The sequence below is a fragment of the Sitodiplosis mosellana genome, unplaced genomic scaffold (genome assembly GCF_009176505.1).
Source record: "Sitodiplosis mosellana isolate CC-2019 unplaced genomic scaffold, AAFC_SMos_1.0 Smas_scaffold_47, whole genome shotgun sequence".
Taxonomy (NCBI): Eukaryota; Metazoa; Arthropoda; class Insecta; order Diptera; family Cecidomyiidae; genus Sitodiplosis; species Sitodiplosis mosellana.
Genome location: NW_022595289.1, coordinates 2,782,500 through 2,801,714, shown reverse-complemented (window position 1 = coordinate 2,801,714; position 19,215 = coordinate 2,782,500). Strand labels below are relative to the sequence as shown.

The 19,215-nt window shown below is 36.4% G+C and overlaps 2 protein-coding genes across 3 annotated transcripts; both read left to right on the top strand.

Annotated features, from left to right (window-relative positions):
- The first annotated feature begins 136 nt into the window (after window positions 1-136).
- On the top strand, window positions 137-14,179 carry LOC129570018 (retinal-specific phospholipid-transporting ATPase ABCA4). Of its 2 annotated transcripts, none has more exons than XM_055449370.1 (17): window positions 137-598; window positions 6,343-6,579; window positions 6,645-7,239; window positions 7,317-7,456; window positions 7,537-8,733; window positions 8,808-8,998; window positions 9,111-9,249; window positions 9,335-10,031; window positions 10,101-10,273; window positions 10,392-11,380; window positions 11,465-11,906; window positions 11,979-12,259; window positions 12,327-12,510; window positions 12,576-12,791; window positions 12,882-13,277; window positions 13,410-13,670; window positions 13,770-14,179. In XM_055449370.1, the coding sequence occupies exons 2-17, from the start codon at window positions 6,487-6,489 to the stop codon at window positions 13,851-13,853; spliced, it is 6,078 nt and encodes a 2,025-aa protein (XP_055305345.1). In that variant the 5' UTR covers window positions 137-598; window positions 6,343-6,486; the 3' UTR covers window positions 13,854-14,179. The 2 variants fall into 2 exon arrangements, with proteins under 2 accessions (XP_055305345.1, XP_055305344.1); XM_055449369.1 differs by lacking the exon at window positions 137-598 and adding an exon at window positions 3,433-5,696.
- A 1,437-nt stretch (window positions 14,180-15,616) lies between these two features.
- On the top strand, window positions 15,617-19,215 carry LOC129570017 (peptide transporter family 1-like; the record flags this gene model as incomplete). Its single annotated transcript, XM_055449368.1, is given in 5 exon segments — window positions 15,617-16,069; window positions 17,501-17,638; window positions 17,712-18,215; window positions 18,864-18,949; window positions 19,028-19,215. Coding segments are annotated over 5 exon segments (947 nt in total), but the record flags the coding sequence as incomplete, so codon positions are not given.

Below are 19,215 nucleotides of genomic sequence, written 5' to 3'. Positions count from 1 at the left end.
AGCAGCAGCAACAACAATAACAATTCTGTTACTTGTTCGATTCACGTTTGCCGAAAGAAGACACGGCACAGCAGCAGCGACAGCAGTAACAACAACAACAATAATATAAAACAGCAAAACAACTGGTATGACGTTCGTTTTCGTTTGGTTGTACACACAACACTAAAACATTGAAAGCCGACCGACCGTGCGGTTGTAAGAGGCGCGCGCATACACGCCAGAGAAAAGACAGAGAAAGATAGTATGCGAATTACATTGTAAAAAAAGCCACGTTCAAAAATAAACAGCGTGCGAGTCGAGTTTGGTTTTCTCTCAGCAAAGTCGATTGAGTTGCGATCAGTTTACTGGTGTGGTTGATTGCGAACACACGCTTTTTAGTATCTTTCCGACCGTACTTTGTTTCTCCTATTATATATATTGACTGGTATCACTATCGATAAACGTGCTGCTGCTGCTGTTGCGTTTTAATTGGATGAAGAGAAATTTAAAATTAAACTCGAACAATCAACAACGACATTTTCGAAACGAGCCAATCGAAATAAAATTCAACAACTATTGGGCTTGCAACGAAACGACCAATTTTTGGTGTCAAACTAAAGTGAGTGTGAGACGAGAATGTAAAAAAAAAGATACGAAGAAATTCTCAAAAACGTATTCACGCGGCTCAGTTTTTTTTCTGCAGTGAAATCGTGTGATCAAGATCAAGTCAATGTTCTTTGGGCTTTTGTCTAACGAGCTTGTTAATTGATTTCAATCAAAATTTGAATGCGAACGAGTTCTAGCTATAAAAAAAAACTACTAATTGACAAACTTCAAATTGCGTTCTGATTGAATCGCCTGATACAAGTGAATTTAAAATATTGTATGCGAAAAAGAAAACACCAAGTGAACACTGTTACACAAAGCAGTACGTCGAAAGCGAGTGAATTGTTTTTGTTATGATTTCTGAAGTTCCTGATTAATTACCGCAACGAATGACTGACCGATTTTCTTTTTAATTTGGTTTTCATTTGCACAAATATTTTTTTTCGGGGTTTATTTTGTCTGTTGATTGGCATTTATTGTGCGAATTTGCGAGGGAAAATCGGTAGCTGTAAAGATATTGAACGAGCATCTGCGTGCGTTAACGAAAAACAACGAACAAAAAAAAAGTGAAAAATAAACCGTAGTGATAGATCGTGCATTTTATTTCAATTTGCTAATGAATGAATGGTTTTGTTAATGCCCAGAGCAGTTTGTTTAAATTTTTAATCAAGAAAAATACTTTGTACTGATGAGCCGAGCATTGGGAATAGGCATTCTCTTCAATCGAGTTTTCTTTGCCTATCCAAAACTCACGGCTTACTACAATCACATGTCAAACACTTCGATGAATGATCACCATTTTCAGTTCAGAGACTTTTGGTTACGCAAAGACCAATGTTATTATTTTTTTTTTTCTCGTTACCTCCGTGTCAACAGTTTTATACGGGCAGTGCATAAAACAGCCAATTCACCTTTGCTGAAAGGTGTGCATTTTGAGCGATGGCTACGCTTGAGCGTACAACTGACTGACGTACATTTCGTAAACTCAAAACATTTTCGAAAGTTCCAAATGAGGAAAAACCTTCTATGTGTTAATTCCGATTGCAATTTTTGAAGCAAGCAAATTCTTGGCTAACCGTTCAAATGTTTTTTTTAAGCGCAAAATTAATGAGTTCCAGTCGCTGCTGCTGCTACTGTGCTAGAACGCGTATCGCAAAACACTTTTTTTGTGATAATCTATAGCTAGAAAAATCAAACGTAAACGTACCATGACTCGGAACAATGAACGAAACAAAATGAATGAAATTGATGAGAAAGAGAGAAACTAATAAACTAGATCATATTCATACTGTTTTCAAATAATAATAAATAATTACGGATGCATCATACACACGCTCATTCAGATCGACATATCCATGGAAAACTATCCGCTTTTAAGCTTCCACTCATTCGCGAACCGGCTCTTTTTTTCCCTTTTTGTTAAATTTTTGTTTAGCATCATTTCTATGGATGCTACTTTGTGAACAACAATAATGGGTATCTGTTTAAATTTTTTGTTAAAAAAAAACCTCTGTTGTCGACCACAGTAATTGTCATGTGTGTTTGTTTGTTCGTCGATCTATCGAATGAAATCGTATAATTCCATGGGATTAGTGAATTGAAAAGCATCGCAATTTATCAGTGAATGGCCGTGCATCGAATGAATCGTCCGCGTTGAAATGCAAACAGTGCGTCTCTTTGTATTCGTGGAAGATGGAGTAATTAAAACGGATTGCTATAAATAAACCGAAGCTGTATTCCGAATTCGCAATCTGGCAATGATAGTAGCGATCATGGGAGGTCCGGATTGCAAATAACGATTTTTTCCTCATTATTTTTATTTATTTTTTATTCCTATCATAAAAAACCATCAATTGACAAAAAAGCGCATACATCGAGAATGCGAACTAGGAATCGGCACGGCAACAACTCTCTCATGAACTTTTAATGAAATTGAAATCGCACCCATTCGAGGCAAGTAGAAGCATTTCAAAACGAGCCCGCTCTCCGTTGTTTGGTGCTTGCGTGTGTAACAGAGTTTTGAGCACGATTTACGGGTAGATAAGTGCGGCAATTCGGTCGATCTTTCGTTCGAACAGCAGCACAACGCGGAGCACAGCCCAGGCGCGGACTATGGAATGGAATGTTGATGCTCATCACGGTTAAATCTGATGAATGTGCTTGGCATTTCACATTTTAAATGGAATTTCGAAAATTAATGTGTGTGACGATCGCCAACTGCTCAATTTCAGTCAGAATTTACTTGGCATGATTCTCTTAATTCGTCGTTCGAGAATGGAACAAACAAACGATCGATTTGAATAATCCATTGCCAACTGGTTGACGGTACAGAACAAAAAAAAACTAAACTAGAAATGCAATGGATCATATAGGTGTGTATTTTGTTTTGGAAGATTTCGAAATGCCACAACATTTGATATACTTGACGGATTGTAAATCGTACGAGATCCGATCAGTTGTTCATGCGGCTCAAACGGAAAGTTTCAATTGACGGTACGTAAAATTGCGCTGAACGGTCACAACATATTCAAACGATCGATATCTGCAGCGTTCAATTACACAACGACGTATGAGCGAGAGTAAGACAAATAAATGCCAGCAGAAGCAGCAATGACAACGTTAACCTCAATTCCATGCTCAGTTTCTACCTGTATGAAACGGTGTACTTGATATTCGGCGATCGTAAGCTGGCAGCGTTTCAGTTTCACTTATGTATACTTGTATTAAAAATGTGCAAAACTGACATACACACTCACTTCAGCACGGCAAACAGTTTACCGTTTGTTTGTTCACAACAGCTTCGTTTTTTTTATTTCGTTTCACCTCCTTCGAAGTGAGACTGCAATTCCAAATGCGTATCAAAATGCACTCGGAACCACGATCCGATGGTTTTTGTTTGTTGTCATTCACATTCACTGCCGTTTCGTTAACACTTTGACGACAACGACGACGCAAACAATCGATCGAAACCAATGAAATCGCCTGCCATTCAAACAATTTTCGATTAAGTTCATTTTAACACATACAAAATACTTGAACGATTTATGACTCGAAAGTATGCGCTCGTCAAAATTCAATCACAATAAGACCCATTCGCCTGTCGTGGTTATTTACATTCCAATAATATAAAAGAAATCTTTGTCGCTTTCGGTGATCACGGCCTTTCTACCCGTAATTTGACAAATAATCTCATAGCAAACTTCAAACAAAACGCGTCAATCGCTTCACCAATATTTATTTTGCTTCAAATAAACTTGAATGAAAGAAGAAAAAACTCATTCCGAGCACAACGGTCAAGACGGTGCTTAAAATATGCTGACAAAACGAATATTCAATTCCTAGAAAATGAAAACTACTTCACAGCAAAACGGCAACTCCATGAAACTTCTACTTTTGTTTTTAATAACTTTTTGTGTCACTTTCATTCTAATTTCATTTCGTAATATTCCGATGTCATGTTTTTTGTTTTATTTTTAAACAGATTTTATTTACTCACATAAAAATACCGTGCTTATGGACGCTTACCGCTAACCGACCCATTTTTCTGAAAAAATTCGAATCGATTTCTTCCAAAGTATGTGACAAAATTATTTGGATAGTTTTAAATCGTTGGAAAATAAATTGAATTGGGTTTCAGTTCGGGGTTATTTTTGTTTTGGAGTGCTAATCAGATTTGCCGACAGTCATCACACTGTACTATAAATGTTTATTGAGTCACGGATAAACAATTAAAAAAGCACAGAAGTGTTAATGGGCGATGGCATTCGCGCACACTGTTAATTGTGTGTTTTCTATCTGCGCAATTGCACAATAATAATTAACTATCACAAAAGAGAATTTGCGTTGAGCAATTTTTGGCAAAATCTTTCAATGTTTGAAAAAAAGTTTCAAAAATGTGTTTTTTCATTGTTTTGCCTTCATTAGCCATATGACAAAAATATTTTATGTAAATTAAAGATAATCATGTTACGTGAACAATTCGAAACATTGAAATTTAACATATAAAAATACAAGTCTTTGGACCCACTTGACAGCATCGGAGTTATTGAAAAAAATCTCGTTTTCAATTGAATAAACCGTCGCGGATGCTTTTCAGTTTGATGAAAAAAAGAATGAATTTCTTGTGAAATTCTTCAAGCATGAACGGAGTTCGATCGTTTCAGAAAAAAAGATGAATTCTGGTAATTTGCATATTTATTATTTATTTTTGCTGACTGGCTGGTTCTCGAAGTGTCATGCATTGTACTAATACGTATAAAGAAAGTGTTGTCACGGCAAATGGGTTCTATCACACGAACCGCAGATGTATTTTAGTCAAAAACAATATGTAAATTTAAACCTGTTTGATTAAATGTTCAGAAAATTCTCGCAAAACACAGAAATGTAAAATAAATTTAGAATTCTATTTTTTCCGTTTAACAGCTCAACACACGAAACAGATACCAAAAATTTCATTTGCCACCATAAAATCATTCGCGATTGCTTATCACTCACAATGACGAGCTCATAATCTCATCAACTTATCATTACGTGTATATATACCTAAATATATAGAAACGATTCCAAATGCGTTTATTTTTATCTAGAATCTTTACCATATTTGCTCATCATACTTGAATTGCGAATGAAAAAAATAACTATAATGATATTGATCAAGAACCGACGTTGCATCTCTTCATCATCACGTTTTTTTCCTCTCTTTTTCTCACTCTTAAGTGTTTACATGGGAACTTACCGAGAACTTTGAACCAGATAAAAAAAAACCTAACAATTTGCCCACTAGTGAAACAGTTTCAATAAACACTGAATAAACTACACACTGTGATATTTATTTCTTTAATGTTTTGGAAAAAAAATCAAAGCAACAAACAAGGTCATAAAAAATAACATTCATTTCAAAATGACAACTCATTTTTTTCTGGTTAGCCAGTTCGTGTATTCAGTATTATTCCAAGCGAGTTAAAGAAAACAGTGTTTGAGCTTAGAAGAGAATCAGTGAAACCAACAGACAAAATGCCAAAGAGCGTATGATAATAAATTGGATAAACGAGAAATATATAGGAAAATGAAATTAAGAATTTGAAGTTCTAGTCTAATGGATCCAAGATTAGGTAAGATGCTAATAATGGATTCTATTTAGTCTACCTGATGACATTCACTTTAATTCCGCGTTGTGCAAAAAACGCCAGTAAATTATTGTTTATATACCAGGGTTTTTGAAACCTTTTCCAACCGGCTTCTAATTTATCGAATCAACTTTTTTTCGCCATAGATTTATTTTCGAAATTGCAATTAATTAAAATGATTATCATTTGGGAGGAATGAAGTAATTTTAAATGCTATTCATTAATGCAAAGGTACTCATTGAAAGTGATTCATTAAATTTATCGCGAGGTTTCTCGCCTATCACGAATCATCATTTTCCCACCAATTTCGTCGCCGATGATTTTATAAACAATCAAGATGGAATTTAACGATGAATTAATTTTTTATTCTCGTGTAAACATGATTCATTGAGTTTCGCCCATAACCCGTGCATATAGGATCGGATTCGAAGAATCCCCGAATGTGATCTTATCTATTAGTGAACCGTTATTTTCTACTGCATCATAAGAATAGCTAAAGCATGCGCTGAAAATCGATTTTCGCAACCGATAAAACGAAGAAAACTGAGCAAATGAATGCGTTGTTTTGTTAAATAATGCATATTATCGATGTACCATGCACGTGTTCTAATGAATTTAAATATATTCACAGATAGGAATCAGACTCAGGAAAGACACCGCCAACAAAACATAAACAAAAAATATGCTGATTGAAAGCAGTGCACAATTTCGATAAACAATTTGACGTCGTAAAATTTATAGCAATACTTAGAAAAACGAATTCGACACAATAAAAATGGGAACCAGGTCGCAATTCGACAAATGGGTCAACACACCTCAAATCAAGGCGCTGCTTTGGAAAGATGTGCTCATCAAAAAACGGCAACCGGTAATTTATTCAATTTCATTTTGTTCGGTGAAGTTATTAAAATCTATTTGAACTTTTATTTCCAGTGGCTAACCGCAGTTCAGTTCCTCTGGCCTTGCCTGATATTTCTAACCATTTACATGCTTCGGCTGAAATTCAGCGCTTATGACGTTGATGAATGCCAATTTCCTACACGAGAACTGCCCGCACCAAAGAGCATCTTGCCCTTTTTCCAGTCCTACATTTGTTCCATTGAAAATGAATGTTCCAGCACGAAAAATTATTCGGAAATTTCCGAGTTTGACAATGCACCTATCACTCCAATAGTGAATATAGTTCAAGCGTTCCTAAATGAAGATAAACTGTACCATGCGATCGTTGATCTGCCGACCAGCGGAAATTTCCTTGGTTCAATCACGACCATTGCAACGCATCCTAGTTTCAAAGTCCTTGAAGACAATGTTTCGAAACTCACGGCGTCTCTAGGTTTGAATGGCTCGCCAATCGATAGCAGTTTTGATATTCATCAATTGTGGTCGGACGATATGACTTTCGCGAAATCGGGCTTCCTTTTCTGCGGCAAACCATTTCCACGTAGCAATAATATTCGGTTTGTCGATAGACTTTTTTACCAACAAGACTTTAACGGCGCTAACAAAGAGGAGTTGGATGTCATGCCAAGTGAGCACATGTCTAAAATCAATTATTATTAACATTTTTGACTGGCCTTTATTGATGACGACTGTTTTATTTCATAGCGCAATATTGTAAGCAGTTGTACTTGGATGTCACGAATACGAACAATGGAAAAATTACGTGGAATTACATCAAACCAATTATCCAAGGCAAGTTTTTGTACGGACCAGCCAATTCACAAACCGATAAACTCGTACAAAATGTGAGTACATTCAACAGTTTCACATATTGTTTTCAAAAATAAGAATTATTCTAATGGTAAATACATCCATTCCTATACAGGCAAACGACACTTTTTTGGCAATGAATCGCTTGAAAGACCTGGTAAAAGGGCTTGATTTGATTATAAAACAATTGCGAGTTGAGGGTCAATTCCAGCGAAAGTTCATGAACATCGTTCAGTTGGCAAAATCACCATTTGTCCAATTATTGTTGGCCAATTTCAATGTTGACCCAAAAATTCTGGACACAGTTTTCAATGGACTACTTCACGATAAGCAAGTGTCCGATATCATTGAAACGGTAGCGAATATATTCGAGTGTTTCTCTGTCGATCGATTCGTTGGAGTTGATTCGGAGAAAGAAATGGAAGACATGGCGATAAAATTAAACGACAAGAAACTATTCTACGCTGGTATTTTCTTTGGCAATGATGGATATGACAAAGACAAGGAATTTGCATACAAGCTTCGAATGGACGTTGACAATACACCAATCACGTTGGAAAATCGTAATCGATTCTGGTTCCCCGGGCCAAATGGCAACTTTGAATTAGAAATGAGATACCACAGAGGTTTCATTCAAATCCAGCACATAATCGATCAGGCGATAATAAAAACGGTGGTGGAAGCAGAAAATGAAATACGTGAACAGAATTGGTTGCAAACAAGTACAACTACAACGACGACCGAAGCATCTACAACGGACGATTCTTTCGAGAGTGATTCGGACTCGGAAAACAAAAGCAGTGAATCCCATTCAAACTCAAATGATACGGTAGAAAATGAAAATACAACCATATCCACCGAGAAAAATGAGACTGAGGAAGCGCAAACTACAGATGCTCCAAATGAAATCGTGCAGAACAGTGATGCTCCAAAGACTTTAAATGGAATAATAACTGAAGAAGAAACACAAACCGACGCATCAGGCGCATCGGTAGAAACAACGACACCAGCAACAGAAACACCAGCCGCCGAAGAAAAACTAGTTCGCAAAAAGCGTCAGCTCGACATTTTCAGCAGCATTCTCGGCGGTTCAACGGCCGAAGAAAAGCCGAAATTCGAAGGTGGCATCAATTATGGCGATATGCACACTTACACAAAACAATTTCCGTATCCAAAATATCGTCGTGATAATTTCCTCACCGGTCTGTATTTGGCGCAATGCATTCAATTGCTGTTCTTCTTTGCGCTTATTGTGCAAGTTTCGAATGCAGTCCGTAATCGCATTTGGATGAGAGAGAGCGGAAATAGCACGGTAAGTAATCAACTTAATTAAGTTGCGAGTTAGTTTGAAACAAATCACCATAACGTATTTTATTCTAATTGCAGTTAATGAGAATAATGGGCTTGAAAAAATCATCCGAGAACATTGCATGGATTGTTTCCACGTTCATTGATTTTGCGATCACATTCTTGATATGCGAAATTATTCTATTCAGCGGCGGAGCAATGCAAACGACTAGCAGAGCCCTTTTGTATCTATTCTTATTGCTTTTTGGCGGTTGTGTCATTTCTTTCTGGTAAATTATAGATTGACGAAAATTAATTCGCGTGCCTTATGCATATTTTCCGTTCGATATGTTTGATAAATATTTTTTTTCAATGAGAAAATTTCATTTGTTGTATTTTTAGCTACATGGTGTCGACGTTCTTCACATCGGCTAGCATTGGATCGGTCTCGACTGTGATATTATTCCTAATGACATACATGCCTTATATTCTGATCATATCTCTCGGTGCAATTCTGAGCATGTGCTACCAATTTCTTGCTGTAAGTGTCTTTGCGACAATTTTGAAGTCATCATTCTTCTTTCAATTTCAATTGATTCATTCTTATTTTTCATTTCCAACGCCAGAGTTTGTCATTTGCGACTGCTTTTTGTTATGCTTGGCGGTATATTATGCGATTGGAACTGCAACAACGCCCGCTAACGTTTGCCAATGCATTCGATGAATCATTTGAATCGAATGAATTCAAATTTGGCCTTGTGATGATTTGCGTTGATCTCATTTTGTATGCAGTTATCGGTTACTTATACGAGCGCTTCACCAACGACGAGTTCCAGTTTCATGAAATTGAGAAAAAAGACATGGACTTGGGTATCGGAGGGGCGATTCAAAATTGCACTAAGAAGTATGCAGGTAGTGAAAATACGGCGCTTGACAATGTATCGATAGTTTTTCGACGAGATTTCATCACATGTTTACTTGGCCGTAATGGAGCTGGAAAAAGTACGATCATCAAACTGTTGACTGGACAAATTGCGCCGACAAGTGGTCACGTGTACTGGCCACAAAGTTTCGATCGAATCACGGCACACGATCTCGACGAACGCGTTGGACTATGTCCACAGAACAATATTTTAATTCCGAATTTAACGGCGAAAGAGCATTTGGAGCTGTATGTCAGTATCAAAATGAACGGAAATGACGGTAGACGAGAAGTGAATCGCGTGATGAAAGATCTTCAGTTCGGTAAACACGAAAATTACTACTCGCAACATCTGTCTGGCGGTTTTAAGCGTCGACTTAACGTGGCCATCGCTTTTATTTGTAAGTTTAATAAATGGATATCCAATCGATTTGCCAAATATTTGGAAACTGATGATTCGAATTTTTCAGGTTCACCAAATCTGGTGATTTTGGACGAACCGTGCAGCGGTGTCGATATGAAAGCGCGTAAAAATATATGGGATTTAATTTCAGTTCTTCGCAAAGGTCGAGCAGTAGCTTTGGCCACACATTATTTGGACGAGGCCGAACATTTGAGCGATAGCATCTTAATCATGAATGAGGTGAGTAAACTCTCGAATTCTATCGATTGTTCCGAAAGTTTAGATTGATTGATGTCTCCCAATTGTGGAGGTTTGAAATAAAAAATTAATTCAATGTTTTGTTATTATTTTCAAATAGGGTAAATGTGTCGCTGAATACAATCCCGATTCGTTAAAAGATCAATTCACACGTACATTCGAGCTTCATGTGAACTTTGAAAATGTGGATAATTCAAAGGCAACGGAATTCATTAATGCGTTGCTTCAGGAGCACGCTCCCGGATCGAAGCTGGTCACAATTTCAACCGAGTCGCTCTTGGTCAAGCTCCCATATCGATCTGAATCCAGCCAAATGATGAACTATTCACCGTTGATCAATAGCATCGAAGAAATGGCGAAACAGCAGCAAATCAAGAGTTTCCGCGTTGTAAGCAGTAATTTGGAGAATGTGTTTAATGATCTAGTAGTTACAAAGAAATCCGAATCGAACGGTCATACTCACGCCGGCAGTGATGTCAATAAGAAAACGGATAAAGTTAGCCCCATTGTACAACAAGAAAAACTGCCTGAGTTCGAAGTTATCAAAAGATTGCTGAAGAAGCGTTTCTTGCATTTTAAGCGAAACTATCGATTGATTTTGTGCATGTTGATCTTGCCAACACTGTTTGAAATCATTGCCATGGGCTTCATGATACTGCGTCCACCCGGCGAACATGATATCGATTTGCAATTCTCGCGAAAGCTCTATTCAAACAGTACCGACGTGTATAGCATTGAAAATGGAGACATTTGGCAAAATGAAACATACAAAGAACTGTCGACTTACTGTGCAGCAAATGGCGATGAATTCGGCAATATTTGTAGATCATTTGAATCTTCTGAAAACCTTTTTCGGTGGGTTTTGAACACAACACACGAGTATCCGACCAGCCGCTACGGAGGAGTGTCGGTAAATGGATCACGAGCGGCCGTTTGGTATAACAACAATGGCTATCATTCAATGCCGGTATTCTTGAATGAACTGAACACGGCATACTTCAGAAGTCTGATGAACGACACGGGCTTCAAAATCACAACCAACAACTATCCACTGAAATTGGATGATAAGGAACTCAGTCAATCCTCAATGTAAGTCGATTTATCTAGAGGATAATATTTGTTCTAAGAATATTATCACAATTTCAACTGATGAAATGTTTTCACTATTTTCAGTCTTCAACAAGTGGCTGACGCAGGTATTTCGATTATTTTGCTGGTGGCATTCAGTTTGGTGGTTGCCGGTGCATCGATCTATATCGTAAATGAGAGACTGAACGGAGAGAAATTGCAGCAAAAATTGTGCGGCGTGTCATTCAAAACGTATTGGGGCGTTTCATTTGCATGGGATTTCGCAATATACCTTATTGCCCTTATTTTAGCTGTCATTGTCTTCAAAATCTTCAACATTCCGGCTTATACAGCAAAAGACAATTTGTATGGCATTGTTTTGTTGCTCGCTCTATTTGGTTTTGCTGGCATTCAAATGGTTCATGTGTGCGAGAAGCTATTTACCGATGCCAGCTTGGCCAATATGTACATTTTGTGCATGAATATTTTGATTGCCATGTCAACAATTGCTACCATCATTTTGATCGATTTATTGGGCGAGAGTGAAGTAAGTTTGGGAATTATCTTTTAAAATATTCACACTTCAGACTATTTTATCAATACATGTTTCGCTTTACAGTGGAGTGCTCATTTGCGTGAATTTTTGAATCGAGCCTTTTTGATTCTGCCACAACATGCTCTGGCCGATGGTTTGATGGAGATTTGCAAAAATCACGTCATTTCGGAAGTTTTTACGCGCTACTACATCGACACCTACAAATCGCCAATCAGTACCACTTTAATTTTGCCACATTACTTCGCCCTGATCATCCTTGGCATTGTATTCTGGGTGACAAACTACATCATCGAAAGTGGCATGTGGAGATCCTATCTGAAGTCGTCAAAAAATAAGAGAAACGAGTAAGTATAGATTAAAACTAGAGTTTTTACTTTTGAACGGACAATAAAGAGAGTATTTTTTCCACAGCACCAATTTGGAATCAATTGTCACATCAAATGGAACCGTTCCCAATGGTGATACCAAGCATGCATTCTTCAGCGAAGCTGAAAGTCCTACCGAAATTGCATTGAAGGCAGATTCTCTTTGCAAAACCTACGATGGAAACCATGAAGCAGTGAAAGATGTTACATTCAGCGTTAAAACAGGAGAGGTAAAGAAAGATTTTATTCATTGAGGATATTTTTCAGAAGAGTTATAATTATATTGTTTCTACAGTGTTTCGGTCTATTGGGAAGCAATGGTGCGGGCAAGTCGACGATATTTTCGATGTTATCAGGTGAATTACAACCAACTTCGGGAACGGTTAGCATTTTGAATCGTGATGATGGAATATCGTATTGTCCACAGTCAAATGCACTCGATAGCTTGCTAACTGTTGAAGAAATCATTGATTTTTATGGACAATTGAGACGAATCAGAAATATTGAAGAGGTATAAAACCACTTAACCTGTTACAGAATCCAAATTACATTTCCTTTGATTGATGCTAATGAAATGTTTTTGCTCTTCAATCTTCTTTAGGTATCCGAACACACATTGAAGTTCTTCCATTTGGTTCCATATCGCAATGTGTTGGTCAAAAATCTTAGTGGCGGAAATCGTCGAAAGCTCAGTGTAGCAGTCACCTGTTTTGGATCATCGACAAACGTGCTGATGGATGAACCGACCAGCGACATGGATCCGGTTACACGGGCAATTGTTTATGCGTCAATCAATCGAATTTTGCTTGAAAATCGTTCGGTTATCCTAACGTCGCACACAATCACAGAAATCGATCGAGTCTGTGATCGGATCGGTATTATGCGTCAAGGCAAAATGATTGTCACCGCACCACCGCAGCAACTGAAGATGATGTATGGCAATCGATATGTCATCACTGTCTACTACGACCAAATTGAAGCCTTGACTATTGAGCGGGTAATGCGAATCTTTGATTTGTTTAAATTTGGATATTTTTGTATTTTAAATCCTATTGATGCTCCAAGCTTTGTATCTTTTGAAAACTAATTCAAGTTACTTATCCCAAAAATATTTTGCTCTTATTTTCAGGATATCAAAAAGGCGATATCAAATATCGAGAGTTTGATAGTGCATAGTCACTGTTTGCAATTTAGAATAAAGATCCGTAATCCACGTAGCCAAAGTAGCAGCTACGCAAATGGCACTGTAAATAATAACAATAATGAAACACAAGTTTCGGAGGCTGTGATCGACGATGGAATGGTCTTAAGTGATTTATTTAATAAGTTGTATAATTTAACTGTGGGTCGAGGAATTACTTACACAATCACAGAATGTTTACTGGATCAAGTGAGTGCGATACAATGTCTTGATTCTGTCTGGCTTCAGCCACTTGAAGATAACATGCGCTAATTTTGGTTTTCCCTTCATTTCTTTCTGAATTCCCAGGCATTTGAACGCGTTTTAATGTTAGATGCAGACACAACACATTCCTATTGCAATTCAGCATACACATCGGAAACACCAACATAACCATACCAGCCAGCATACAACCGTATTACCTTTAATTTCACAATATATATTTTTTTTCCTTTCGATATTAATGACGTCAAACGTTTTACTATGTACAAATTTTGTTTTTAACGATAGACAAATGGAAACTGTTTCAATTAATGAAGACATTTAAAACTAGATTTCACGACTGTATTTTAGCTGGGTTTATTTTTGACACTCATTTGAGTTATATATATTGCATACGTATTTGTGCCTACTTTGTTGGGACGACATTAAATGTGAATGTGCTTTGTAGTCTAAGTAATCGACGTGTAAACCAATAAATCAACTTAAGTATAATTAAACTTCTGGTTTTATTTTATTTTTCATTTGTTTTATTGATCAGAACATCATAAACACACGATATGACCTTATTGTCTATGCTTGATAATTTTATTTAAAAAGACTGCATTTTACTATTAAGTGATAAGATATTGTTTTTCGAAAAGTACCGATAAAATTTCGTTATCGATTTTTCAAAATGCTCTACTTCGTAATCGAAAAAGTCGCAAGTAATGCTGTACAATATTTTGCCATTTTTCTTTCACAACACATTCCAAATAATTGAAATGGAAATTTATAATTCGAGCAAATTTTTTTCAAAAAAATTGCTTGGAGGTTCGCAATAAGGGGGAATATAAGCGACTTGCTTGGCCGTAGCTATATGTAGACTATATTCTCACTATATCAAAACTATTGGGCTGATTCGGTTTTATTTCTTCTGATCAATTTTATGAGCAGCTCATATTTATACCTCAATACTTGGAGTTTTCTCAGGACATCGTCCCCAATCGCATAACTCTTGCTGGTGGAAGCGTATTTTATATTGAACCGGCACAATGGACATGTACTTCTTCCATGGATATCAATCCATTTCGACAAACAATCGACGTGCAGCCAATGACGACATTTCGTTGCAACCACATCAACCATTTGTTCGGTGATCTTTTCGAAACAAACAATACACTTTTCATTCATTTTTTCAACTTTCTTAACGTTGTGGTATCTTGTGATTTATGGCTTCACAATTACGCGTGTTCACTGTGAGCTGCGTCGATGGACTAATCACTTCAAATACTATTTACTTATTCAAACTTTAAACAACATCAACAGAAAATTAGGATAATTAACCAAATTGCCACTCATTCCTATTCGTGATTCATAATGCAATAGTGGTAGTGTACTAAAGTGCGTTCGTTTTTGCTTCATTCAAGTAACGTACCAATTAGTACGAGATTGTAACGATTTAATGAGTCCGATAACGTTTATGCATCTAATTATTTTGAATTTTAACACAAAGTATGGTGACATTTGATTATTCATCGACACTTTTTCAATTTTTGTAAAAATTAATAGAGCTTCTTTTTCTTTAATCTAGTGATTTTTTTCGTTGAAAAAAAAAAAACTTTTCTTACTAACATAAAATTTCACAGTGACAGATTATTTTTGGTCAAAAAAATTCTGCCACTGTCAAATTTCCGAAAATAAAAATCTGTCACTATCAAATTTCGTGCCAACACATCCAAAGCTTTTCCAGGAAAAAAATTCTTTGTAGCGGTAAAAAAAGTATGGTATAGATTTAGGGGAAAGCATCACTAATACTAAGTAGCAACTGTTTTCCGAGTGTGCATTTTTATTTGTTTTGCGTCTGCGGCGTTCGCTCATAATAGATATAACAGTATTCGTTCACGACGACGTAAGCGACACATGGAGAGAGAGAGTGAGAAATGGCCATTAAGATAACATTAAAAAAAACCTATTGTAATCGCCAGAATCGTTATGGTGTTGATGAAATCGTGCAATCGCTTAAATCGAATAATTTGCATCTTGAAATCGTTAGTTGCGTTTTGAACGGTGAAGAAATCAGAATCAAGTGCGCTCTTGAGAGTGAAGTCTGAAGTGTAATAGTGTTCCTCCAGACATTTTCATTCACTTAAGTGGCTTCATTTCAACTTTCGAACAACTCGAAACTGATAAAGTAGAGCTGATTTCTTCAAACGCTCGCATTGTATATCGACTTTCTGTGTTGAGGTTTCATACCACAGAAGAAATAAAAGCGTTGCACACTGCAATTTGCAATGATATAAACTGATAATTACAGTACTTAAATTCAGTGAATCGACAAAAAGATTAATTGCAATATTCATTATCGTAACGAATAAAAATGGGAAATTTTGATGAACAAGCGGCCAAAGGTAAGTAATCTACGATACACATCGAATAACTTCGAATCAATTGTTTTTAAATGATTTGAAAAAAGCAATGAATTAGATTAGCGAAGAGCAAAATTTCAACAAGTACAACCTATTTTGAGAAGACGATATCAATCTTTAAGTGATTGTTCATTAGGGTGGATCGATTTTTAAAATCGTACAGATTCAAAAATGGACACTGCGCGTTCATTTAGGCACCTCAAAAGAAGAAACTTTTGTTCTGGGACATATCCAGAAAAGTCGATTCCCTCAGTGCCCACTGCCCACTCAATTTTTATCTGGAGCATTTTTTATGAGTTTTCCAGACTATTTGTTGAAATATCTCGAAAGATACCCACTTTTCTTCTTCTAAATAAAGTCAATTTTGGCCATGCATTTGAGGTTTTTCGAGGGTCCAGAGGTGAGTTTTTGCGGAAAAGTAGCCAAAAAATGGATACTTGGTCGAATTTTGACCTACGAAGGTGACAAAATCGCGTTGGAATGGTTTCAAATTGACTTATTTTTATGTAATTTTTCGCGATAAATCCAAATATGATAGTTTGAATGCATGAAAAGTGGGTATTTTTTGAGATATTTCAACAAATAGTCTGAAGAAATCATCAAAAAATGCTCCAGATAAAAATTGAGTGGGCACTGAGGGAATCAACTTTTCTGGATATGTCCCAGAACAAAAGTTTCTTCTTTCGAGGTGCCAAATCGATCGCGCAGTGTCCATTTTTGAATTTGTACGATTTCAAAAATCGATCCACCCTATTGTTCATTCTTTTTCAATATCAACTGTGACTCTGAATGGATTCAGTGATTTCTTCCTCTACAAAACGTGTTCTCTTTCTTGCTTGGCACAATAAAGGTTAAAAGACTTGTTTATGATTCAATTTCTCAACCATTGAGACGATAACAAACGTGCAATTGTTTTATAGCAATAATAAAAATCGTTTTTTATTATTTGATAACATTTTGCGATTCCGTTTGTTCCAACCAAATCTCTGATTGATTGCTATTTTTTTCATACTGCAATGGAAATTTGGGACAAAAATATTATCAGACAAATAAATAATTGGCAATTTCCTTGACATTTATTTTTCGACAATTGCGTTTTCCGGTAATGCGTAAGATAGACCAAACCAGATTGCTCTTGTGTATTGCGAATAAAAGTATCTGTGTATTGTTGAGTGAAATTCAAAGTTTGAATTCAAACGGGCAGCGAAAACAAACAATGCCACCTGAATCGTGATTCTCATTTGAAGTTTAAATTGATGTTTGCACTGCTGTAAATCATTGCTTCGATGTTCGAATCATAAAATGCGACATTAATGACACAAGTGCACTGTTATATTTTTAGTTGAAATATTTTTAACCAATCGTTGTTAGTTTAGTCATTAATATTGATGTATGACTCCTTTGGTTTTTCAGGTTTAAATGGAAAAAATAACTCAAAAACGTTATCAAACGTTGAAAATGCTGCACCACCAAAATTACCATATCCCAAACGTGTATTTTTCATCATCGGCAATGAATTTTGTGAACGATTCAATTTCTATGGAATGAAAAGTAAATATTAATCATATTTTTTCACCTAATTTTCCAGACAACATCATCATTAATATTATGTGTATTCCGATAGCAATTTTGGCGCTTTACATCAAAAACAAATTGGGTTATTCTGAAAATGATGCCACTGTATTGTATCATATATTTACGATGATGGTGTATTTTATGTGCATTTTTGGGGGCATCTTGTCTGACGTCTGGCTGGGAAAGTTTAACACTATTTTGTATTTATCAATTGTTTACTCGATCGGAAGTGTTATTGTGTCAGTTGGATCGATTCCAGTCATCGATTTTTCACCCGAAATTGCACTGTACATTGGGTTGATTTTGATTGCACTTGGCAGTGGTGGGATTAAACCATGCGTCTCATCCTTCGGAGGTGATCAATTCAAAATGCCGGAGCAAGCAGCCCAAATTGCCACATTCTTCTCATTGTTTTACTTTACAATCAACGCCGGTTCACTTATAAGTACAACACTCACACCAATTTTACGAGCAGATGCACATTGTTTCGGTGACAATGATTGTTTCCCACTTGCCTTCGGAGTGCCGGCTATTTTGATGATTACATCTTTGGGTTAGTTTCTTTTCTACAGTGAATACAAACTGCCAACATAATATCTGTTCTTGAGCGTTATCTCCCAAGTACAGAGCATGTTATGAGCTGATGTCAGCAGCACTAACTAACGTCAGCTGCTGATATTAGCAGATGACGTTAGTTAGTACTGCTGACATCAGCTCACAACATGCTCTGCCTAATTAGCTGCAGCTATTTTGAATTTGTGACCTACCCTCTTTGTATTTTTGGCAAGTATTTTAATGCTTTCCATAGAAAATCTATCCCAAATTCAAAGAGGCTACGATTTTTTCTTGCAAAATGAGTCACAAATTCAAAATGGCTGCAGCTAATTATTAGGAGATACTGGCGAGGAACAGATTTTATGTTACTCCAAGAAAACAGATGTAGGGTTATGCTAAACTATTTGTGTTGACATTTATTTCACAACAAGAATTTAAAAAGTTTGTGGTGATTTCTGGTACTTAAAATATTTCTAAATTTTCTCGCTTAAAAAAAACTTTGTGGTGCCCTAGTGGTCAAAAATATATATTTTTTTTAATAAACAGTTTAACATAAACCTACATTGGTTTTCTAGATGTAGCTGTTTGTATTCACTGCTTTTGTACAAAATAAAAAATATCCTCTCATTTTCATTTCGAATTTCAGTATTTTTCATTATCGGAAAGTCATCGTATACATACGTCAAAACTGCCGAAGAAAACATGATCATTCGCATGTTTAAATGCATTGCGGTATGAAATTGTGAAAAACTTCCCTGAACTTCATTAGAATGTCAAGACTACATGAATTAAATTAGTTTTTATTTTCAGAATGCGATCTCCACCAAGTATCGGGAAAGAAGTACCAATCCCCGTGAAAATCTCCTCGACTATTCAATAGACAAATATGGAGCTCAGTTGGTTAGCGAGACGAGAGTTATGCTGAAAATTCTTCTGCTCTATTTGCCCTTGCCATTCTTCTGGTCTCTATTCGATCAACAAGGCTCTCGATGGACATT